This window comes from Heterodontus francisci, chromosome 34 (genome assembly GCF_036365525.1).
Source record: "Heterodontus francisci isolate sHetFra1 chromosome 34, sHetFra1.hap1, whole genome shotgun sequence".
NCBI classification, from domain to species: Eukaryota; Metazoa; Chordata; class Chondrichthyes; order Heterodontiformes; family Heterodontidae; genus Heterodontus; species Heterodontus francisci.
Window position 1 is genome coordinate 667,913 of NC_090404.1, and position 18,286 is coordinate 686,198.

The following is an 18,286-nucleotide window of genomic DNA, read 5'->3' on the forward strand; positions in this document are numbered from 1 at the left end:
CTACAAGCAAGTAATGTTGAATTGGTACAAGAAAAAGTATATTTTTAAATGAATGTACAGCCATCGCAGATCACTGCATTTGGAATCAGCAGAGTTTAACTGGAATGGATGGAATTCAAAACAGAAAGAGAGAAAAAAAATTTTTTTTTTCCTCAAAGTAACTTCAATGACTCAAATAATGATTGTGAACATTTGGGAAACTGAAGTCTCCAAATAATCTCAGCACAGCAAAATCTCTCACCACCTACCTCCTGCTCTTCATCCGACTCGGTCTCTTCATTTTCCGGATCTTGGCAAGTTGTCTGCAAGACACAAAATGCATGTGAGCAGCGAGCAATGGCAGCAACTTGCATAATGCACCCGCACCACCCCTGCCCCTCCCACCCAAGGTGCTTCACAGGAGCATTGGGAGAAAGTGTTGACTCAGCCATAGAAGGAGACAGCAGGACAGCTGACCAGAACGCTTAGCCAAAGAGGTAGGGTTCTCAGTATGAGCTTTGGCCGTTACCTTTTTCTGCAGCACGTTCCGGATGGCTTTGCAGATCTCGTCCAGGCGACCTGGCTCCTTTAGTGCGTCCCCTTTGCAGTTCTTCAGCACGTTGTTCATGGACTCCAGAATCGTCATAACCACCAGGCGGTCCTTCTCCTCATGAATGGTTTTCAGATAGTTTGGGAACACCATGGATAACAACTTCTGGAAACCTGAAATGAAAGAAGAAATAAGATGTATGCATTGTAACAGGGCAGGGAGGGAGTGCAAGAAGGGAGATGGGGACAGTCGATGCTAGACAAACATTTGTCCCTACACAATCCAGTAACTGGCTTGGACCTTGGGCATGTTCCCTCCTCCTTGGTGCCCTGGGACCAGAGCAGGCAGAGCAAGGGTGCATGGGAACCTGAGCAAGCAAAGCTTTTCACAATCCATTTGTTGGCTGCAGTCTTTGAAGGAGCAGCTCTTTCCCTCCTTAAATGATGAAGAGCTTGACTTCAACTGATTGACTCTGCTGGCAGAGACGAGTTTGAGCTCCCGGTCACATAACGCACCGTGTACGTACAAGTGGGTAATCAGACAATCTCTTCTCAGTTGGCATTGTTACAGAACAGAGTGAGGCCTTCCAGAATGGGAATCTGGAAGAGTAGAGATTTTTCGCTGAGGGGAAGGAGGTTCCAAGTGAATTGACCGAGGAACAAAAACAAAGCATTCAGTTATTTATCCCACGCTTCAATATTTAATTATACCCTAGATTAAGAGACTGCTATGCCTAAAAAATGGAATTGAAAGACAAAGGGGCAAAAATCTAACGAGCAGTTTTAAGTAAGTAAATAAATATTTAAAAACAATCCAACAGAAATTAATGCTGACTAAATAAAGTGAGCAATAAAGGTAACTAAAAGGAGTCAAAGAGTCATACAGCACAGAAACAGGCCCTTCGGCCCATCGTGTCTGTGCTGGCCATCAATCACCTAACTATTCTAATCCCATTTTCCAGCACTTGGCCTGCAGCCTTGAATGCTATGGCATTTCAAGTGCTCATCTAAATAGTTCTTAAATGTTGTGAGTCTACCACCCCTTCAGGCAGTGTGTTCCAGATTCCAACCACCCTCTGGGTGAAAATTTTTTTCCTCAAATCCCCTCTAAACCTCCTGCACCTTACCTTAAATCTATGCCCCCTGATTAGTGATCCCTCCGCTAAGGGAAAAAGTCTCTTCCTATCTAACCTATCAATGCCCCTCATAATTTTGAATACCTCAATCATGTCCCCCCTCAGCCTTCTCTGCTCTAAGGAAAACAACCCTAGCCTTTTCAGTCTTTCATAGCTGAAATGCTCCAGCCCAGGCAACATCCTGGTGAATCTCCTCTGCACCCTCTCCAGTGCAATCACATCCTTCCTATAGTGTGGTGACCAGAACTGTACACAGTACTCCAGCTGTGGACTAACTAGTGTTTTATACAACTCCATCATAACCTCCCTGCTCTTATATTCTATGTCTCAGCTAATAAAGGCAAGTATCCCATATGCCTTCCTAACCACCTTATCTACCTGTGCTGCTGCCTTCAGTGATCTATGGACAAGTACACAAGGTCCCTCTGACCTTCTGTACTTCCTAGGGTCCTACCATCCATTGTATATTCCCTTGCCTTGTTAGTCCTCCCAAAATGCATCACACTTCTCAGGTTTAAATTCCATTTGCCACTGTTCCGCCCATCTTACCAGCCCATCTATATCGTCCTGTAATCGAAGGCTTTCCTCCTCATTATTTACGACATCACCAATTTTTGTGTCATCTGTGAACTTACTGATCATACCTCCTATATTCATGTCTCAATCATTAATGTACACGACAAACAGCAAGGGTCCCAGCACCGAACCCTGCAGTACACCACTGGTCACAGGCTTCCAATCGCAAAAACAACCCTCGACCATTACCCTCTGCCTCCTGCCACTAAGCCAATTTTGGATCCAATTTGACAAATTGCCCTGGATCCCATGGGCTCTTACCTTCTAAACCAATCTCCCATGTGGGACCTTATCAAAAGCCTTACTGAAGTCTATGTAGACTACATCAACTGCTTTACCCTCATCTACACACCTGGTCACCTCCTTGAAAAATTCAATCAAGCTAGTTAGACACGATCTCCTCCTGACAAAGCCATGCTGACTATCCTTGATTAATCCCTGCCTCTCCAAGTGGAGATTAATCCTGTGCCTCAGAATTTTTTCCCAATAGTTTCCCAACCACTGATGTTAGACTCACCGGTCTTCCGTAATTACCTGGTTTATCCCTGCTACCCTTCTTGAATAATGGTACCACATTCGCTGTCCTCCAGTCCTCTGGTACCTCTCCCATGGCCAGAGAGGATTTGAAAATTTGTGTCAGAGCCCCTATCATCTCGCTTGCCTCACACAACAGCCTGGGATACATCTCGTCTGGACCTGAGGATTTATCCACTTTTATGCCCGCTAAAGCATCAAATACTTCCTCCCTTTCAATGCTAATATGCTCAAGTATATCGCACTCCCCCTCCCTGATCTCTACACCTACATTGTCCTTCTCCATAGTGAATACAGATGAAAAGTAATCATTTAAAACCTCACCTATGTCCTCCGGCTCACACACAGATTGCCACTTTAGTCCCTAATGGGTCCTACTCTTTCCCTGGTTATCCTCTTGCCCTTAATATACTTATAAAACGCCTTAAGATTTTCCTTTATATTGACCGCCAATGTTTTTTCATGTCCCCTCTTCGCTCTCCTAATTACTTTTTTAAGTACCCCCTCAACACTTTCTATACTCCTCTGTTAGGAATCTAACTCCATCTGCTGGTCATAATTTAATACTAAAGATGAAGAAGTTAGCACTATAAATAGATGAATAAGTGACTGCTGTACACTAAAGTAGCACAGAAGGTGCGTCAGAGCTGCAGATTGTGGGCAGCTAAACTGTCCTGGGTGACTGACCACACGTGGGAAATGTCTCTGCTTCCAGTCTTCAGCTGGAGTACCAGTTACAGACACTGCAACACATCATGGAGATGGCACAAATATCTGGATAGCTTATGCCTTCAAGGAGCTGGACTGTTCCTGACTGGGACAGAAATGGCAACATACAGAAGTTAAGTGTCTTTACAGGTAACACTTGGTCCATGTGACATCCTGGACGGGTTTTGATTGCTTGAGGGGGTCAGAGAAGAATGTTACTATGTTTTTTCCCCCTTACTGGCCCTGAAGTTTTTTTCTCTGTGCTCTTAGCCACCCCCAGGAGATTACATGTAGCGGTTTGAGGAGGTTGGGTGGTGGACAGGGTGGAGGTGAGGCAGAATTGAGACACCAGCTGCCCTTTTCTGGCCATCAGTTTTGAATGTTTACTCCAGAAGACAGCCACACTACATAGAGCGTTTCAGGAAGAGGAGGATGTGACTGACAGCAGGATAATGGGAATCTAGTAGACCAAGATCAGTAGATCTTTGTTGGGTAAGGGCATTCAGGGATAGGGAGCAAAGACAGGTAAATGGAGTTCAGTTACAGATCAGCCATGATCTGAATGAATGACAGGAATAGGCAGGAGGGGCCGAATAGCCCTACTCCTGTCGCTAACGTTCATCATCCACTGCATTCCTTCCTAAACTGCAGGTTGGGTCAGCCACTTGGCAAAATCCAATGGCTAAGTTTATAGGATGTGGGTATCTTAGGTGGTGAACTGGATACCTGGACACATGGGAAGACCAAGGCGGAGCTGCGAGGAGACAAGCACCGGCGAGCGGGAGTTCCAGTGGCTTAAAGGAGGCTGCGAGAGGCCAGGGAAAGAGCAAGACCGAGGCAGACCTGTGAGGGAACAGGCACCGGCGAGCGGGAGTTCCAGCAGATTAAAAGAGGCATACTCTCACAGGGACAGCAAGAGAGTTCCACGACTGACATCACAATTCAGAAAGTGACGTGTTGCAAGGGGAGGAAGCTGATTGGTAAGTAGAAACAGATGTGTATTTCTAGCCTTTACTACTTTCAATATTTATTTAGAGATAAAGCACTGAAACAGGCCCTTCGGCCCACCAAGTCTGTGCCGACCATCAACCACCCATTTATACTAATCCTACACTAATCCCATATTCCTACCACATCCCCACCTGTCCCTATATTTCCCTACCACCTACCTATACTAGGGGCAATTTATAATGGCCAATTTACCACCAACCTGCAAGTCTTTTGGCTTGTGGGAGGAAACCGGAGCACCCGGCGAAAACCCACGCAGACACAGGAAGAACTTGCAAACTCCACACAGGCAGTACCCAGAATTGAACCCGGGTCGCTGGAGCTGTGAGACTGCGGTGCTAACCACTGCGCCACTGTGCCGCCCTGAAGTATATATATATATATATATATATGAAGTAAAAGTAAAGGTAGGGAATTTAGATTGAATTAGGTAGTGTTTGGAGTAGAATAAAGTCACTATAATAATTAGTACTCTACGTTAAAGGGAGTAACTAAGGAGCTTAATCTAAGGCTAAGTCATGGCAGGAGAGCTCAGCCCCATGGCATGCTCTTCCGGCGCTATGTGGGAAATCAGGGACACTTCCAGTCCCTGGTGACCATGTGTGCAGCAAGTGTGTCCAGCTGCAGCTTCCAGTTGACCGCACTGCACAGCTGGAGCTGTGGATGGACTCACTGTGGAGTATCCGCGATGCTGAGGACGTCGTGGACAGCACATTTAGCGAGGTGCTCACACCGCAGGTAATGGCTGCAGAGGCAGAAAAGGGAATGAGTGACCACCAAGAGGAGAAGTAGGCGCAGGCAGGTAGTGCAGGGGTCCCCTGTGGCCATCCCTCTCTCAAACAGATATTGTTGTGGGGGGGGATTGGCCTCCCATGGGAAAGCAGCAACAGCCAAGCTCGTGGCACCACAGATGTCTCTGCTGCACAGGAGGGGGTGAAAAAGAGTGGGAGAGCCATACTGATAGGGGATTTAATCGTCAGGGGAACAGATTGCCGTTTCTGTGGCCACAAACGAGACTCCAGGATGGTATGTTGCCTCCCTGGTGCTAGGGTCAAGGATGTCTCAGAGCGGCTGCAGGACATTCTGAAGGGAGAGGGTGAACAGTCAGAGGTCGTGGTACACACGGGTGCCAACGACATAGGTAGAAAGAGGGATGAGGTCCTGCAACAAGGATTTAGGGAGTTAGGTAGCAGATTAAAAAGCAGGACCTCAAAGGTTGTAATCTCTGGGTTATTCCCAGTGCCACGTGCTGGTGAGTATAGGAATAGGAGGATAGAACAGATGAATGCATGGCTGAGGAGATGGTGCAGGAGGGAGGGCTTTAGTTTCCTGGATCACTGTGTCTGTCTCTGGCAAAGGTGGCACCTGTACAAGTTGGATAGGTTGCACCTGAACCGGAACGGGACCAACATCCCTGCTGGGAGGTTTGCTAGTGCTGTTTGAGGAGGGGCGGGGGGTTTAAACTAATTTGGCAGGAGGATGGGATAGAGAGTGGAGTTACAGTAGGGAGGGGGTGATGCACAGTCAAATATAGAAGAGAAACAGTCAGTCTGGAAGGCAGAGGAAATAAAGACCTGTTAAGGCACAAGTGAAAAATGCAAGGCTGGACTGCATTGATTTTAATGCAAGGAGTCTTACTAGTAAGACAGATGAATTGAGGCACTGATTAGACATGGCATTATGATATTATTGCTATCACAGAGACACAGATGAGGGAGGGACAGGACTGGTAGCTCAATATTCCAGGTTATAGAATCTTCAGGCATGACAGGGGAGGGGGTAAAAGAGGAGGTGGCTTTGCACTGTTGATCAAGGAGTCAATTACTGCAGTAAGAAGGGATGATATCTTAGAAGGTTCCTCAAATGAGGCCACATGGGTGGAACATAAAAACAAAAGGGGGCAATCACTTGGCTCGGAGTGTACTACAGGCTTCCAAACAGTCAGGGAGAGATAGAGGAGCAGATATGTGGGCAAATGTCAGAGAGGTGTTAAAATAATAGGGTAATAATAGGAGATTTCAACTTCCCCAATATCAACTGGGATAGTCTTAGTGCAAAAGGCTTAAAGGGGGCAGAATTTTTAAAATGCATGCAGGAGAGCTTTTTGAGCCAGTATGTAGAAAGTCCTACAAGAGAAGGGGCAGTACTGGATCTAATCCTAGGGAATGAAGTGGTAGAAGTGACAGTGGGGGAACATTTTGGGGATAGTGACCATAACTCTAAGATTTAAGGTAGTTATGGAAAAGGACAAAGATGGATCGAAAATAAAAGCACTGAACTGGGGGAAGGCCGATTTTAAGATGATAAAACAGGATCTGGGCAAAGTGGACTGGGAGCAGCTACTTGTAGGAAAGTCTACATCAGATCAGTGGGAGTCATTCAAAGAGGAAACATTGAGAGGTCAGAGGCAACATGTACCCATTAAGGTGAAGGGTAGGACCAAAAAGTCCAGGGAACCCTGGATGTCAAGGGATATAGAGGTTTGGATCAGAAAAAGAAAAGGAGGTTTATGGTAGATTCAGAGTGCTGAAAACAGTGGAGGCCCTAGAGGAATCCAGAAAGTGTAGGGAGGTACTTAAAAAAGTAATTAGGAGAATGAAGAGGGGACATTACAAAACACTGACGGGCAAGATAAAGGAAAATCCTAAGACGTTTTATAAGTATATTAAAGGCAAGAGGATAACCAGGGAAAGAGTAGGGCCCATTAGGGACCAAAGTGGCAATCTGTGTGTGGAGCCAGAGGACATAGGTGAGGTTTTAAATGACTACTTTTCATCTGTATTCACTATGGAGAAGGACGATGTAGGTGTAGAGATCAGGGAGGGGGATTGTGATATACTTGAACATATTAGCATTGAAAGAGAGGAAGTATTAGCTGTTTTAGCGGGCAGGAACCCTCAAAATATTTAAGTAGTATTTAGATGAGCACTTGAAACGCGACAGCATACAAGGTTACGGGCCAAGTGCTGGAAAATGGGATTAGAATAGTTTGGTGCTTGATGGCCGGCATAGACACGATAGGCCGAAGGGCCTGTTTCTGTGCTGTATAACTCTATGACTCTATCCCAACTGTTCTACAAGCAAGGAGACTTCTTCTTAACCATTGGATTCCTTCATCCACATGGAGAAGCAGTAGTTAAAATAAAAGCTGCCACCTCCCTCACTGATTGCACAGTGCTGAAATAGGTGGTTTTCTCAGGAATGAGATGACTGTTCCTTCCTTACAGGCTGTCTAGCTGTGAATACTCGCTGGAATATGGAGGGGAAAATGCCCTTCTCAACACAGAGCGGTGTCGCAGCTTGTAAACAGCACTGCCTGCTCGCCAGCTGATACCCAGCAAAGGTGACAGAATGTTGCTGGGGTGGCCACCTAGACTGACACCACAATCCAGAAACACATCCTAATGCACTTCACAGTTCCAACAGCAGGCCCGATCAAGTCAGAGAGGGAGCTGAAGTCAAAGAAGTCTGTTATACAGAGGCTTCTTAAAAGATGTGAAATGGCACATGAGCTTTCATGCAGAGAAGTGTGAACTGATGTGTTTTGGAAGGGAGAATGAGGAGAGGAAATATAAACTATATGGTAAAACTGGGTGCAGGAACGGAGAGACCTGCGAATGTATATACACAAATCTTTGAAGGTGGCAGGACAAGTTGAGAAACATGTTTTAAAAAGCATACAGGATCCTGGGCTTTATACACAGAGGCAGAGAATACAAAAGCCTGGACGTTTTTGCCAAACCTTCATAAATCACTGTTTAGGCTTCAGTTAGAATACTCTGCCCAATTCTAGGCACCGCACTTTAGGAAAGATGTCCAGATCCTGGAGAGGGTTCAGAGGAGATTTACTAGAATGGTTCCAGGGATGAGGGACTTCAGTTATGTGTAGAGAAGCTGGGGTTGTTGTTCTCCTTGGAGAAGAGAAGCTTAGGAGGAGATTTCAGAAAGGTGTCCAATATTATGAGTGGTTTTGATAGCGTAAATGAGGAGAAACTGTTTTCAGTGACAGCAGGGTCTGTAACCAGAAGACATACAAATTTAAGGTTAACATTTAAGGCAAAGGAACCAGAGGTGAGAAGAGGAGAATTTTCTTTTATATGCAGGGAGTTATTATGATCTGGAATGCACTGCTTGAAAGGGTGGTGGAAGCAGATTTCATGCTTGAAAGGGTATTGGATAGATCGTTGAAAAGGAAATCTTTGCAGGGGTCGAGGGGGGGGCGGGTGTGGTGAGGGTAGTGAGACTAACTAGCTCTTTCAAAGAGCTATCAAGGGCACAATGTACAGAACTATCTGGGAAAATGGCTAGAAGCTCTGCCTCTGATGATGGGGAGTAGGCCAAAGTTGGAAGAGCAGCAAGGCCATGGTGGGATGTGATGATGATGACAGGGAATTTGAAGTCAGTGCACTGAGGAAAGGGGTGCCAGTGGAGGTTAGCAAGGGTGGTGAATGGAAACTTGTGTAGAATGGAGGACGTGAGGAGTAAGAACTCAGGATGAGGCTATCAGAAGAAAATGGAGATTGGAGGTGGAGAGAGCGCGGTTTCTTTTTTGTTTGGCAGTGATGAGATAGGATCAGAGGATGAGGATGGCACAAGCAGACACTGTCTGACAGACTGGGTGTGGAGATTGGACACAGGAGCCCAAAACAACACAATTTCGGACAGCAGTCAGAAAACCCTGAAATCAGTGACCATTACTGATGCTTCATATATCAAGTGAACATTGGGCTATTACAAAATTAGAAAGTGTGGGACATGAGAAAAGTAGACTGCATTAAAGAAAGAAAACTTGCACTTTTATAGACCTCCGGGTGGCCCAAAGCACTTTACAGCGATGAAGTGTAGTCACTGTTGTAATGTAGGAAACGTGGCAACCAATCTGTGCACAGCAAGCTCCCGCAAACCCCATTGAGATAAATGGGGTCATTTTTTTGTGTTGTTTCATGTTAGTTGAGGGATAAATATTGAACCCAGGACACCGAGGTTAACTTTCTCACTCTTCTTCCAATAGTGCCATGAGATCTTTTACACTTCACCTGACAGCGCTGCGGTCTCAGTTTAATGTGTCCTCAGACAGTGCAGTACTCGCTCAGTATTGGTACTGGAAATGTCAGCCAGCTCAGCTCTCCTGCAGTGGGGATCAAACCTACAAGTTTCTGACTCAGAGGTCAGACAGATGGTAATAAAAGCAAAATACAGCAGATACTGGAAATCTGAAATAAAAACAAAGTACTGGAAATACTCAGGTCAGGCAGCATCTATGGAGAGAGAAGCAGAGTTAATGTTTCAGGTCTGTGACCTTTCATCAGAACTGGCAACGGGAAGAAATGTATTAGGTTTTAAGCAAGTGAAGAAGGGTGGTGGTGGTGAAGAGAAAAAAAGGGAATGTGTGTGATGAGGGCAGGAAAGATGAAATAACAAAGCTGTCCTGGGACAAAGACAAAGAGCATGTTGTTACGACCAGGTGAGAAAGGTGTCTAGGGGTCTTTTACTGTCTTCACCTGGTCCTATTCTAACAGGGTTTAATTTTAAACACACTGCGTTTTGAGCTCCCCCTTTGGTGACTCCTTGTTCACCACTTTCCAATTATAAGGCAAATAAATGAGCATAAACAGGCTTTCTTAGGTTGAAGGAAGAAAAATGAAATTTATTCAACCTTAAACTTAAACCCTAAAACAGTTAACGCCGACGGATATACAATGCACCCACGTTAGCATGCACTTGCAATACACACATGCAAATAGGGACAGAAAAGAGGCAATATCAGAAGAGTTCCTTGTTTACTGTGCTTCAAGCTCACTGTAGTCCTTTTGTAAGTAATCTTGCTTTTCGTTGGGGCCCAGTATTCTTCTTAAACGTTGTTTACCGGAGGAGACTTCTCTCTCTTGGGGTTCATGTGTCTTCCGAAGCTGGTGAGAGCGGGATGAGAGCAGACAGGAGCGAGATGTTCTCAGTCCAGGAGAAAACAGCTTTCTGAGTTCAAAAACCCTGTTGGAAGTTCAAATCCAAAAAACTCCAACAGTCAGCCAGTCACACGACCATACTGGTCCAATCACGTCTGTTTGTGTATTCGGCCATTTTAGCAGTTAACCTGGAATGCTAGCCTTTCCATCTTCAAAGTCTGGTAATCAAAAGTCCATTGTGGATTAAATTGGAGCAGGGAATAGTTCCTTTGTCCTTTGAAGTACTTGTCTGTTGATATGCTAATGTCTCTCTCCAGCCAAAGTCTCCAATTGTTTTTTAAAGCAAGTTCTTTCTTCACCAACAATAGTCTAAAATCAATGTTCATGTGGCAAAATTATTTGTCCTCATTCTTGGCAGGTGGGGAGCTTACCTGGCAGTGTTAATGGTTGTGGTTAAAGACAAAGCATTGGTACAGAGAGTGCGTTAATGGCAGAATAATGAGCAGCTCTGTCCAAAAGCACATGAAAAACAGGCACATAGTTAAAAAATAAAATAATTTTTAAAAAGTAATAAAAAAATGGCCAGTTATGCACTGAACTTGTTGAACTCAATGTTGAGTCCGCAAGGTTGTCAAGTGCCTAATCTAAAGATGACCAGAACAGGACTGCCCTGGCAGACCCATCATTTCAGCTTGTTCCTGCCCCACTGAACTTATTTCTTCCTATCGTGACTTTATCTTTTCTCCCCTGGTCCAGTCTCTTCCCACCAACATCCATGACTCTTCTGACACCCTACGTCAAAGAACAAAGAACAGTACAGCACAGGAACAGGCCATTCGGCCCTCCAAGCCTGCGCTGATCTTGATGCTTGCCTAAACTAAAACCTTCTGCACTTTCGGGGACCGTATCCCTCTATTCCCATCCTATTCATGAATTTGTCAAGATACCTCTTAAACGTCGCTATCGTACCTGCTTCCACCACCTCCCCCGGCAGCACGTTCCAGGCACTCACCACCCTCTGTGGAAAGAACTTGCCTTGCACATCCCCTCTAAACTTTGCCCCTCTCACCTTAAACCTATGTCCCCTAGTAACTGACTCTTCCACCCTGGGAAAAAGCTTCTGACTATCCACTCTGTCCATGCCGCTCATAACTTTGTAAACCTCTATCATGTCACCCCTCCACCTCCGTTGTTCCAGTGAAAACAATCCGAGTTTATCCAACCTCTCCTCATAGCTAATGCCCTCCAGACCAGGCAACATCCTGGTAAACCTCTTCTGTACCCTCTCCAAAGCCTCCACGTCCTTCTGGTAGTGTGGTGACCAGGATTGCATGCAATATTCTAAGTGTGGCCTAACTAAGGTTCTGTACAGCTGCAGCAGGACTTGCCTATTTTTATACTCTATGCCCCGACCGATGAAGGCAAGCATGCCATATGCCTTCTTGACTACCTTATCCACCTGCGGACCTGTGGACCTGTACACCCAGATCTCTCTGCCTGTCAATACTCCTAAGGGTTCTGCCATTTACTGTATACTTCCCACCTGCATTAGACCTTCCAAAATGCATTACCTCACATTTGTCTGGATTAAACGCCATCTGCCATTTCTCCGCCCAAGTCTCCAACCGATCTATATCCTGCTGTATCCTCTGACAATTCTCATCACTGTCCGCAACTCCACCAACCTTTGTGTCGTCTGCAAACTTACTAATCAGACCAGCTACATTTTCCTCCAAATCATTTATATATACTACAAAGAGCAAAGGTCCCAGCACTGATCCCTGCGGAACACCACTAGTCACATCCCTCCATTCAGAAAAGCACCCTTCCACTGCTACCCTCTGTCTTCTATGACCGAGCCAGTTCTGTATCCATCTTGCCAGCTCACCTCTGATCCCGTGTGACTTCACCTTTTGTACCAGTCTGCCAAGAGGGACCTTGTCAAAGGCTTTACTGAAGTCCATATAGATAACATCCACTGCCCTTCCCTCATCAATCATCTTTGTCACTTCCTCAAAAAACTCAATCAAATTAGTGAGACACGACCTCCCCTTCACAAAACCATGCTGTCTCTCGCTAATAAGTTTGTTTGTTTCCAAATGGGAGTAAATCCTGTCCCGAAGAATCCTCTCTAATAATTTCCCTACCACTGACATAAGGCTCACCGGCCTATAATTTCCTGGATTATCCTTGCTACCCTTCTTAAACAAAGGAACAACATTGGCTATTCTCCAGTCCTCTGGGACCTCACCTGTAGCCAATGAGGATGCAAAGATTTCTGTCAAGGCCCCAGCAATTTCTTCCCTTGCCTCCCTCAGTATTCTGAGGTAGATCCCATCAGGCCCTGGAGACCTATCTACCTTAATGCTTTGCAAGACACCCAACACCACCTCCTTTTTGATAATGAGATGACTGAGACTATCTACACTCCCTTCCCTAGGCTCATCATCCACCAAATCCTTCTCTTTGGTGAATACTGATGCAAAGTACTCATTTAGTACCGTGCCCATTTCCTCTGGCTCCACACATAGATTCCTTTCTCTGTCCATGAGTGGGCCAACCCTTTCCCTAGTTACCCTCTTGCTCTTTATATACTTATTTAAAGCCTTGGGATTTTCCTTAATCCTCTTTGCCAATGACTTTTCATGACCCCTTTTAGCCCTCCTGACTCCTTGCTTAAGTTCCTTCCTACTGTCTACTGTACGAATCCTCAAGGGATTTGTCTGTTCCTAGCCTTCCAGCCCTTACAAATGTTTCCTTTTTCTTTTTGACTAGGCTCACAATATCCCGCGTTATCCAAGCTTCCCGAAACTTGCCAAACTGATCCTTCTTCCTCACAGTAACATGCTGGTCCTGGATTCTAATCAGCTGACGTTTGAAAGACTCCCACATGTCAGATGTTGTTTTACCCTCGAACAGCCGCCCCCAATCTAAATTCTTCAGTTCCTGCCTAATATTGTTATAATTAGCTTTCCCCCAGTTGAGCACCTTCACCCAAGAACTACTCTTATCCTTATCCACAAGTACCTTAAAACTTATGGAATTAGGGTCACTGTTCCCGAAATGATCCACTACTGAAACTTCGACCATTCCCCAATACCAGGTCCAGTACGGCCCCATCCCTAGTTGGACTATCTACATATTGTTTCAAGAAGCCCTCCTGGATGCTCCTTACAAATGCTGCCCCATCCAAGCCCCTAGCACTAAGTGAGTCCCAGTCAATATAGGGGAAGTTAAAATCACCCATCACTACAACCCTGTTACCTTTACATCTTTCCAAAATCTGTCTACATATCTGCTCCTCTACCTCCCGCTGGCTGTTGGGAGGCCTGTAGAAAACCCCCAACATCGTGACTGCACCCTTCCTATTCCTGAGCTCCACCCATATTGCCTCACTGCACGACCCCTCCGAGGTGCCCTCCCGCAGTACAGCTGTGATATTCTCCTTAACAAGTAATGCAACTCCCCCACCCCTTTTACATCCCGCCTGAAGCTTCTAAATCCTGGAACATTTAGCTGCCAGTCCTGTCCTTCCCTCAACCAAGTCTCTGTAATAGCAACAACATCATAGTTTCAAGTACTAATCCAAGCTCTAAGTTCATCTGCCTTACCTGTTGTACTTCTCGCATTGAAACAAATGCACTTCAGACCACCAGTCCCACTATGCTCAGCAACATCTCCCTGCCTGCTCTTCCTCTTAGTCTTACTGGCCTTATTTACTCGCTTCCCCTCATTTATTTCACTTGCTGTCCTACTGCTCTGGCTCCCACCCCACTGCCACACTAGTTTAAACCCTTCCAAGTGACGCTAGCAAACCTCGCAGCCAGGATATTTGTGCCCCTCCAGTTTAGATGCAACCCGTCCTTCTTGTACAGGTCCAATCTGTCCCTGAAGAGATCCCAATGGTCCAGATATCTGAAACCCTCCCTTCTACACCAGCTGTTCAGCCACATGTTTAGCTGCACTATCTTCCTATTTCTAGCCTCATTGGCACGTGGCACAGGGAGTAATCCCGAGATTACAACCCTAGAAGTCCTGTCTTTTAACTTTCTACCTAACTCCCTAAACTCCCCCTGCAGGATCAAGTCACTCTTCCTGCCTATGTCATTGGTACCAATGTGTACCACAACCTCTGGCTGTTCACCCTCCCCTTTAGAATGCCCCCTGTCCATTCAGAGACATCCTTGACCCTGGCACCAGGGAGGCAACAGAGCATCCTGGAGTCTCTTTCACGTCCACAGAAACGCCTATCTGTGCCCCTGATTATAGAGTCCCCTCATTTGGACAATTTCCAATGTCCTGGCCCTAACCGCCTCCCCTTCACTATGGATGTCCAATCTCTCTACACCTCCATCCCGCACCAGGACAGTCTGACGGCTCTCCACTTATTCCTTGAACAGAGCCCCATCCAGCACCACCCTCCTCCGCCTGGCTGAACTTGTTCTTACATGAAACGATTTCTCCTTCAAATCCACTCACTTCCTCCAAATAAAAGGTGTTATTATGGGTACTCGCATGGGTCCTAGTTGTGCCTCTCTTTTTGTGGGATATGTCGAACATTCCTTGTTCCAGTCGTAGTCAGGCTCCTTCCCTCATCTCTTTTTCCGGTACATTGATGACTGTATCAGTGCCGCTTCCTGCTCTTGCCCCGAACTGGAAAATTTCATCAACTTTGCTTCCAATTTCCACCCTTTTCTCACCATTACATAGTCTATCTCCGACACTTCCTTTCCATTCCTCGACTTCTCTGTCTCCATCGCTGGGGATAGGTTGTCTACTAATGCTCATTATAAGCCGACCGACTCCCACGGCAACCTTGACTACATTCCTTCACACCATGCCTCATGTAAGGACTCCATTCCATTCTCCCAGTGTCTCCGTCTCCGATGCATCTGTTCTCATGATGCAACCTTCCACCACAGCACTTCTGCTGCGTCTTCCTTTTACCTCAACCGAGGATTCCCCCCCCACTATGGTTGACAGGGCCCTCAACTGTGTCCAACACATTTCCCGCACTTCTGCCTTTATCCCTTCCCCTCTCTCCCAGAACTGTGACAGGGTTCCCCTTCTCCTCACTTTCCACCCCACCAGCCTCCACATCCAAAAGATCATACATCACAATTTCCACCACCTCCAGCGTGATGCCACTACCAAACACACCTTCCTTTCCGCTCCCCTGTCAGCATTCCAAAGGGATGGTTCCCTCCGTGACACCCTGGTTCTTCCATCACTCCCGACACCTTGTCTCCTTCCCACGGCACCTTCACATGCAATCACAGGAGATGTAATACCTGCCCTTTTACTTCCTCTCTCCTCACTATCCAAGGCCCCAAACACTCCTTCCAGATGAAGCAGAGATTTACTTGTACTTCTTTCAATGTAGTATACTGTATTCACTGTTCACAATGTGCTCTCCTCTGCATTGGGGAGACCAAACGCAGACTGGGTGACCGCTTTGCGGAACACCTCCGCTCAGTCTGAAAGCATGACCCTGAGCTACCAGTTGCTGGCCACTTCAACACACCCCCCTGCTCTCATGCCCACATTTCTGTCCTTGGCCTGCTGCAGTGTTCCAGCGAACATCAAGGCAAGCTCAAGGAGCAGCACCTCATCTTTCAATTAGGCACTCTACATCCTTGCGGGATCAACATTGATTTCAACAATTTAACAGCATGACTGGCCTTCTTTATCTTTTATTTCCTTTTTTAAGTATTTTGTTTTTTTTAAACTATATGCCTGTTTTTCCTGTTGCGCTTTCAATTAACGCACTCTCTGTCCTAATGCGGCACAGTGGTTAGCACCACAGCCTCACAGCTCCAGCGACCCGGGTTCGGTTCTGGGTACTGCCTGTGTGGAGTTTGCAAGTTCTCCCTGCGACTGCATGGGTTTCCGCCGGGCGCTCTGGTTTCCTCCCACCGCCAAAGACTTGCAGGTTGATAGGTAAATTGGCCATTGTAAATTGCCCCTTGTGTAGGTAGGGATGTGGCAGGGAATATAGGATTAATGTAGAATTAGTATAAATGGGTGGTTGTTGGTCGGCACAGACTCAGTGGGCCGAAGGGCCTGTTTCAGTGCTGTATCTCTCTATGACTCTCTAATGCTTTGTCTTTCACCACAAACATTAACACACTCTTTGCCTTTGTCCCATGTCTCTTTGGCCTCCTTATCTCGAGAGACAATGGGTAAGCGCCTGGAGGTGGTCAGTGGTTTGTGAAGCAGCGCCTGGAGTGGCTATAAAGGCCAATTCTAGAGTGACAGGCTCTTCCACAGGTGCTGCCGAAAAATTTGTTTGTCGGGGCTGTTACACAGTTGGCTCTCCCCTTGCGCCTCTGTCTTTTTTCCTGCCAACTACTAAGTCTCTTCGACTCGCCACACTTTAGCCCCGCCTTTATGGCTGCCCGCCAGCTCTGGCGAACACTGGCAACTGACTCCCACGACTTGTGCTCAATGTCACAGGATTTCATGTCGCGTTTGCAGACGTCTTTAAAGCGGAGACATGGACGGCCGGTGGGTCTGATACCAGTGGCGAGCCCGCTGTACAATGTGTCTTTGGGGATCCTGCCATCTTCCATGCGGCTCACATGGCCAAGCCATCTCAAGTGCCGTTAACTCAGTAGTGTGTATAAGCTGGGGATGTCGGCCGCCTCGAGGACTTCTGTGTTGGAGATACGGTCCTGCCACCTGATGCCAAGTATTCTCCGGAGGCAGCGAAGATGGAATGAATTGAGACGTCGCTCTTGGCTGACATACGTTGTCCAGGCCTCGCTGCCATAGAGCAAGGTACTGAGGACACAGGCTTGATACACTCGAATTTTTGTGTTCCGTGTCAGTGCGCCATTTTCCCACACTCTCTTGGCCAGTCTGGACATAGCAGTGGAAACCTTTCCCATGCGCTTGTTGATTTCTGCATCTAGAGACAGGTTACTGGTGATAGTTGAGCCTAGGTAGGTGAACTCTTGAACCACTTCCAGAGCGTGGTCGCCAATATTGATGGATGGAGCATTTCTGACGTCCTGCCCCATGATGTTCGTTTTCTTGAGGCTGATGGTTAGGCCAAATTCATTGCAGGCAGCCGCAAACCTGTCGATGAGACTCTGCAGGCACTCTTCAGTGTGAGAGGTTAAAGCAGCATCGTCAGCAAAGAGGAGTTCCCTGATGAGGACTTTCCATACTTTGGACTTCGCTCTTAGACGGGCAAGGTTGAACAACCTGCCCCCTGATCTTGTGTGGAGGAAGATTCCTTCTTCAGAGGACTTGAACGCATGTGAAAGCAGCAGGGAGAAGAAAATCCCAAAAAGTGTGGGTGCGAGAACACAGCTCTGTTGCACGCCACTCAGGATAGGAAAGGGCTCTGATGAGGAGCCACCATGTTGAATTGTGCCTTTCATATTGTCATGGAATGAGGTGATGATACTTAGTAGCTTTGGTGGGCATCCAATCTTTTCTAGTATTCTGAAGAGACCACGTCTGCTGACGAGGTCAAAGGCTTTGGTGAGATCAATGAAAGCAATGTAGAGGGGCATCTGTTGTTCACGGCATTTCTCCTGTATCTGACCAAGGGAGAACAGCATGTCAACGGTCGATCTCTCTGCACGAAAGCCACACTGTGCCTCAGGGTAGACGCGCTCGGCCAGCTTCTGGAGCCTGTTTAGAGCGACTCGAGCAAAGACTTTACCCACTATGCTGAGCAGGGAGATTCCACGGTAGTTGTTGCAGTCACCGCGGTCACCTTTGTTTTTATAGAGGGTGATGATATTGGCATCGCGCATGTCCTGGGGTACTGCTCCCTCGTCCCAGCACAGGCATAGCAGTTCATGTAGTGCTGAGAGTATAGCAGGCTTGGCACTCTTGATTATTTCAGGGGTAATGCTGTCCTTCCCAGGGGCTTTTCCG

The 18,286-nt window shown here is 46.6% G+C and overlaps 1 protein-coding gene across 4 annotated transcripts in view; it reads right to left on the reverse strand.

The window, feature by feature from the left end:
• The window catches only part of ipo4 (importin 4), a 172,442-nt gene that overhangs the window by 28,537 nt on the left and 125,619 nt on the right, over nucleotides 1–18,286 (reverse strand). For all 4 annotated transcript variants that reach the window (XM_068014130.1, XM_068014131.1, XM_068014129.1 and 1 more), the window contains 2 exons: nucleotides 509–702; nucleotides 249–302 (listed from right to left, as the gene is read on the reverse strand). In XM_068014130.1, coding sequence (XP_067870231.1) covers nucleotides 249–302; nucleotides 509–702 — 248 coding nt within the window. The remainder of the gene's footprint in view (nucleotides 1–248; nucleotides 303–508; nucleotides 703–18,286) is intronic.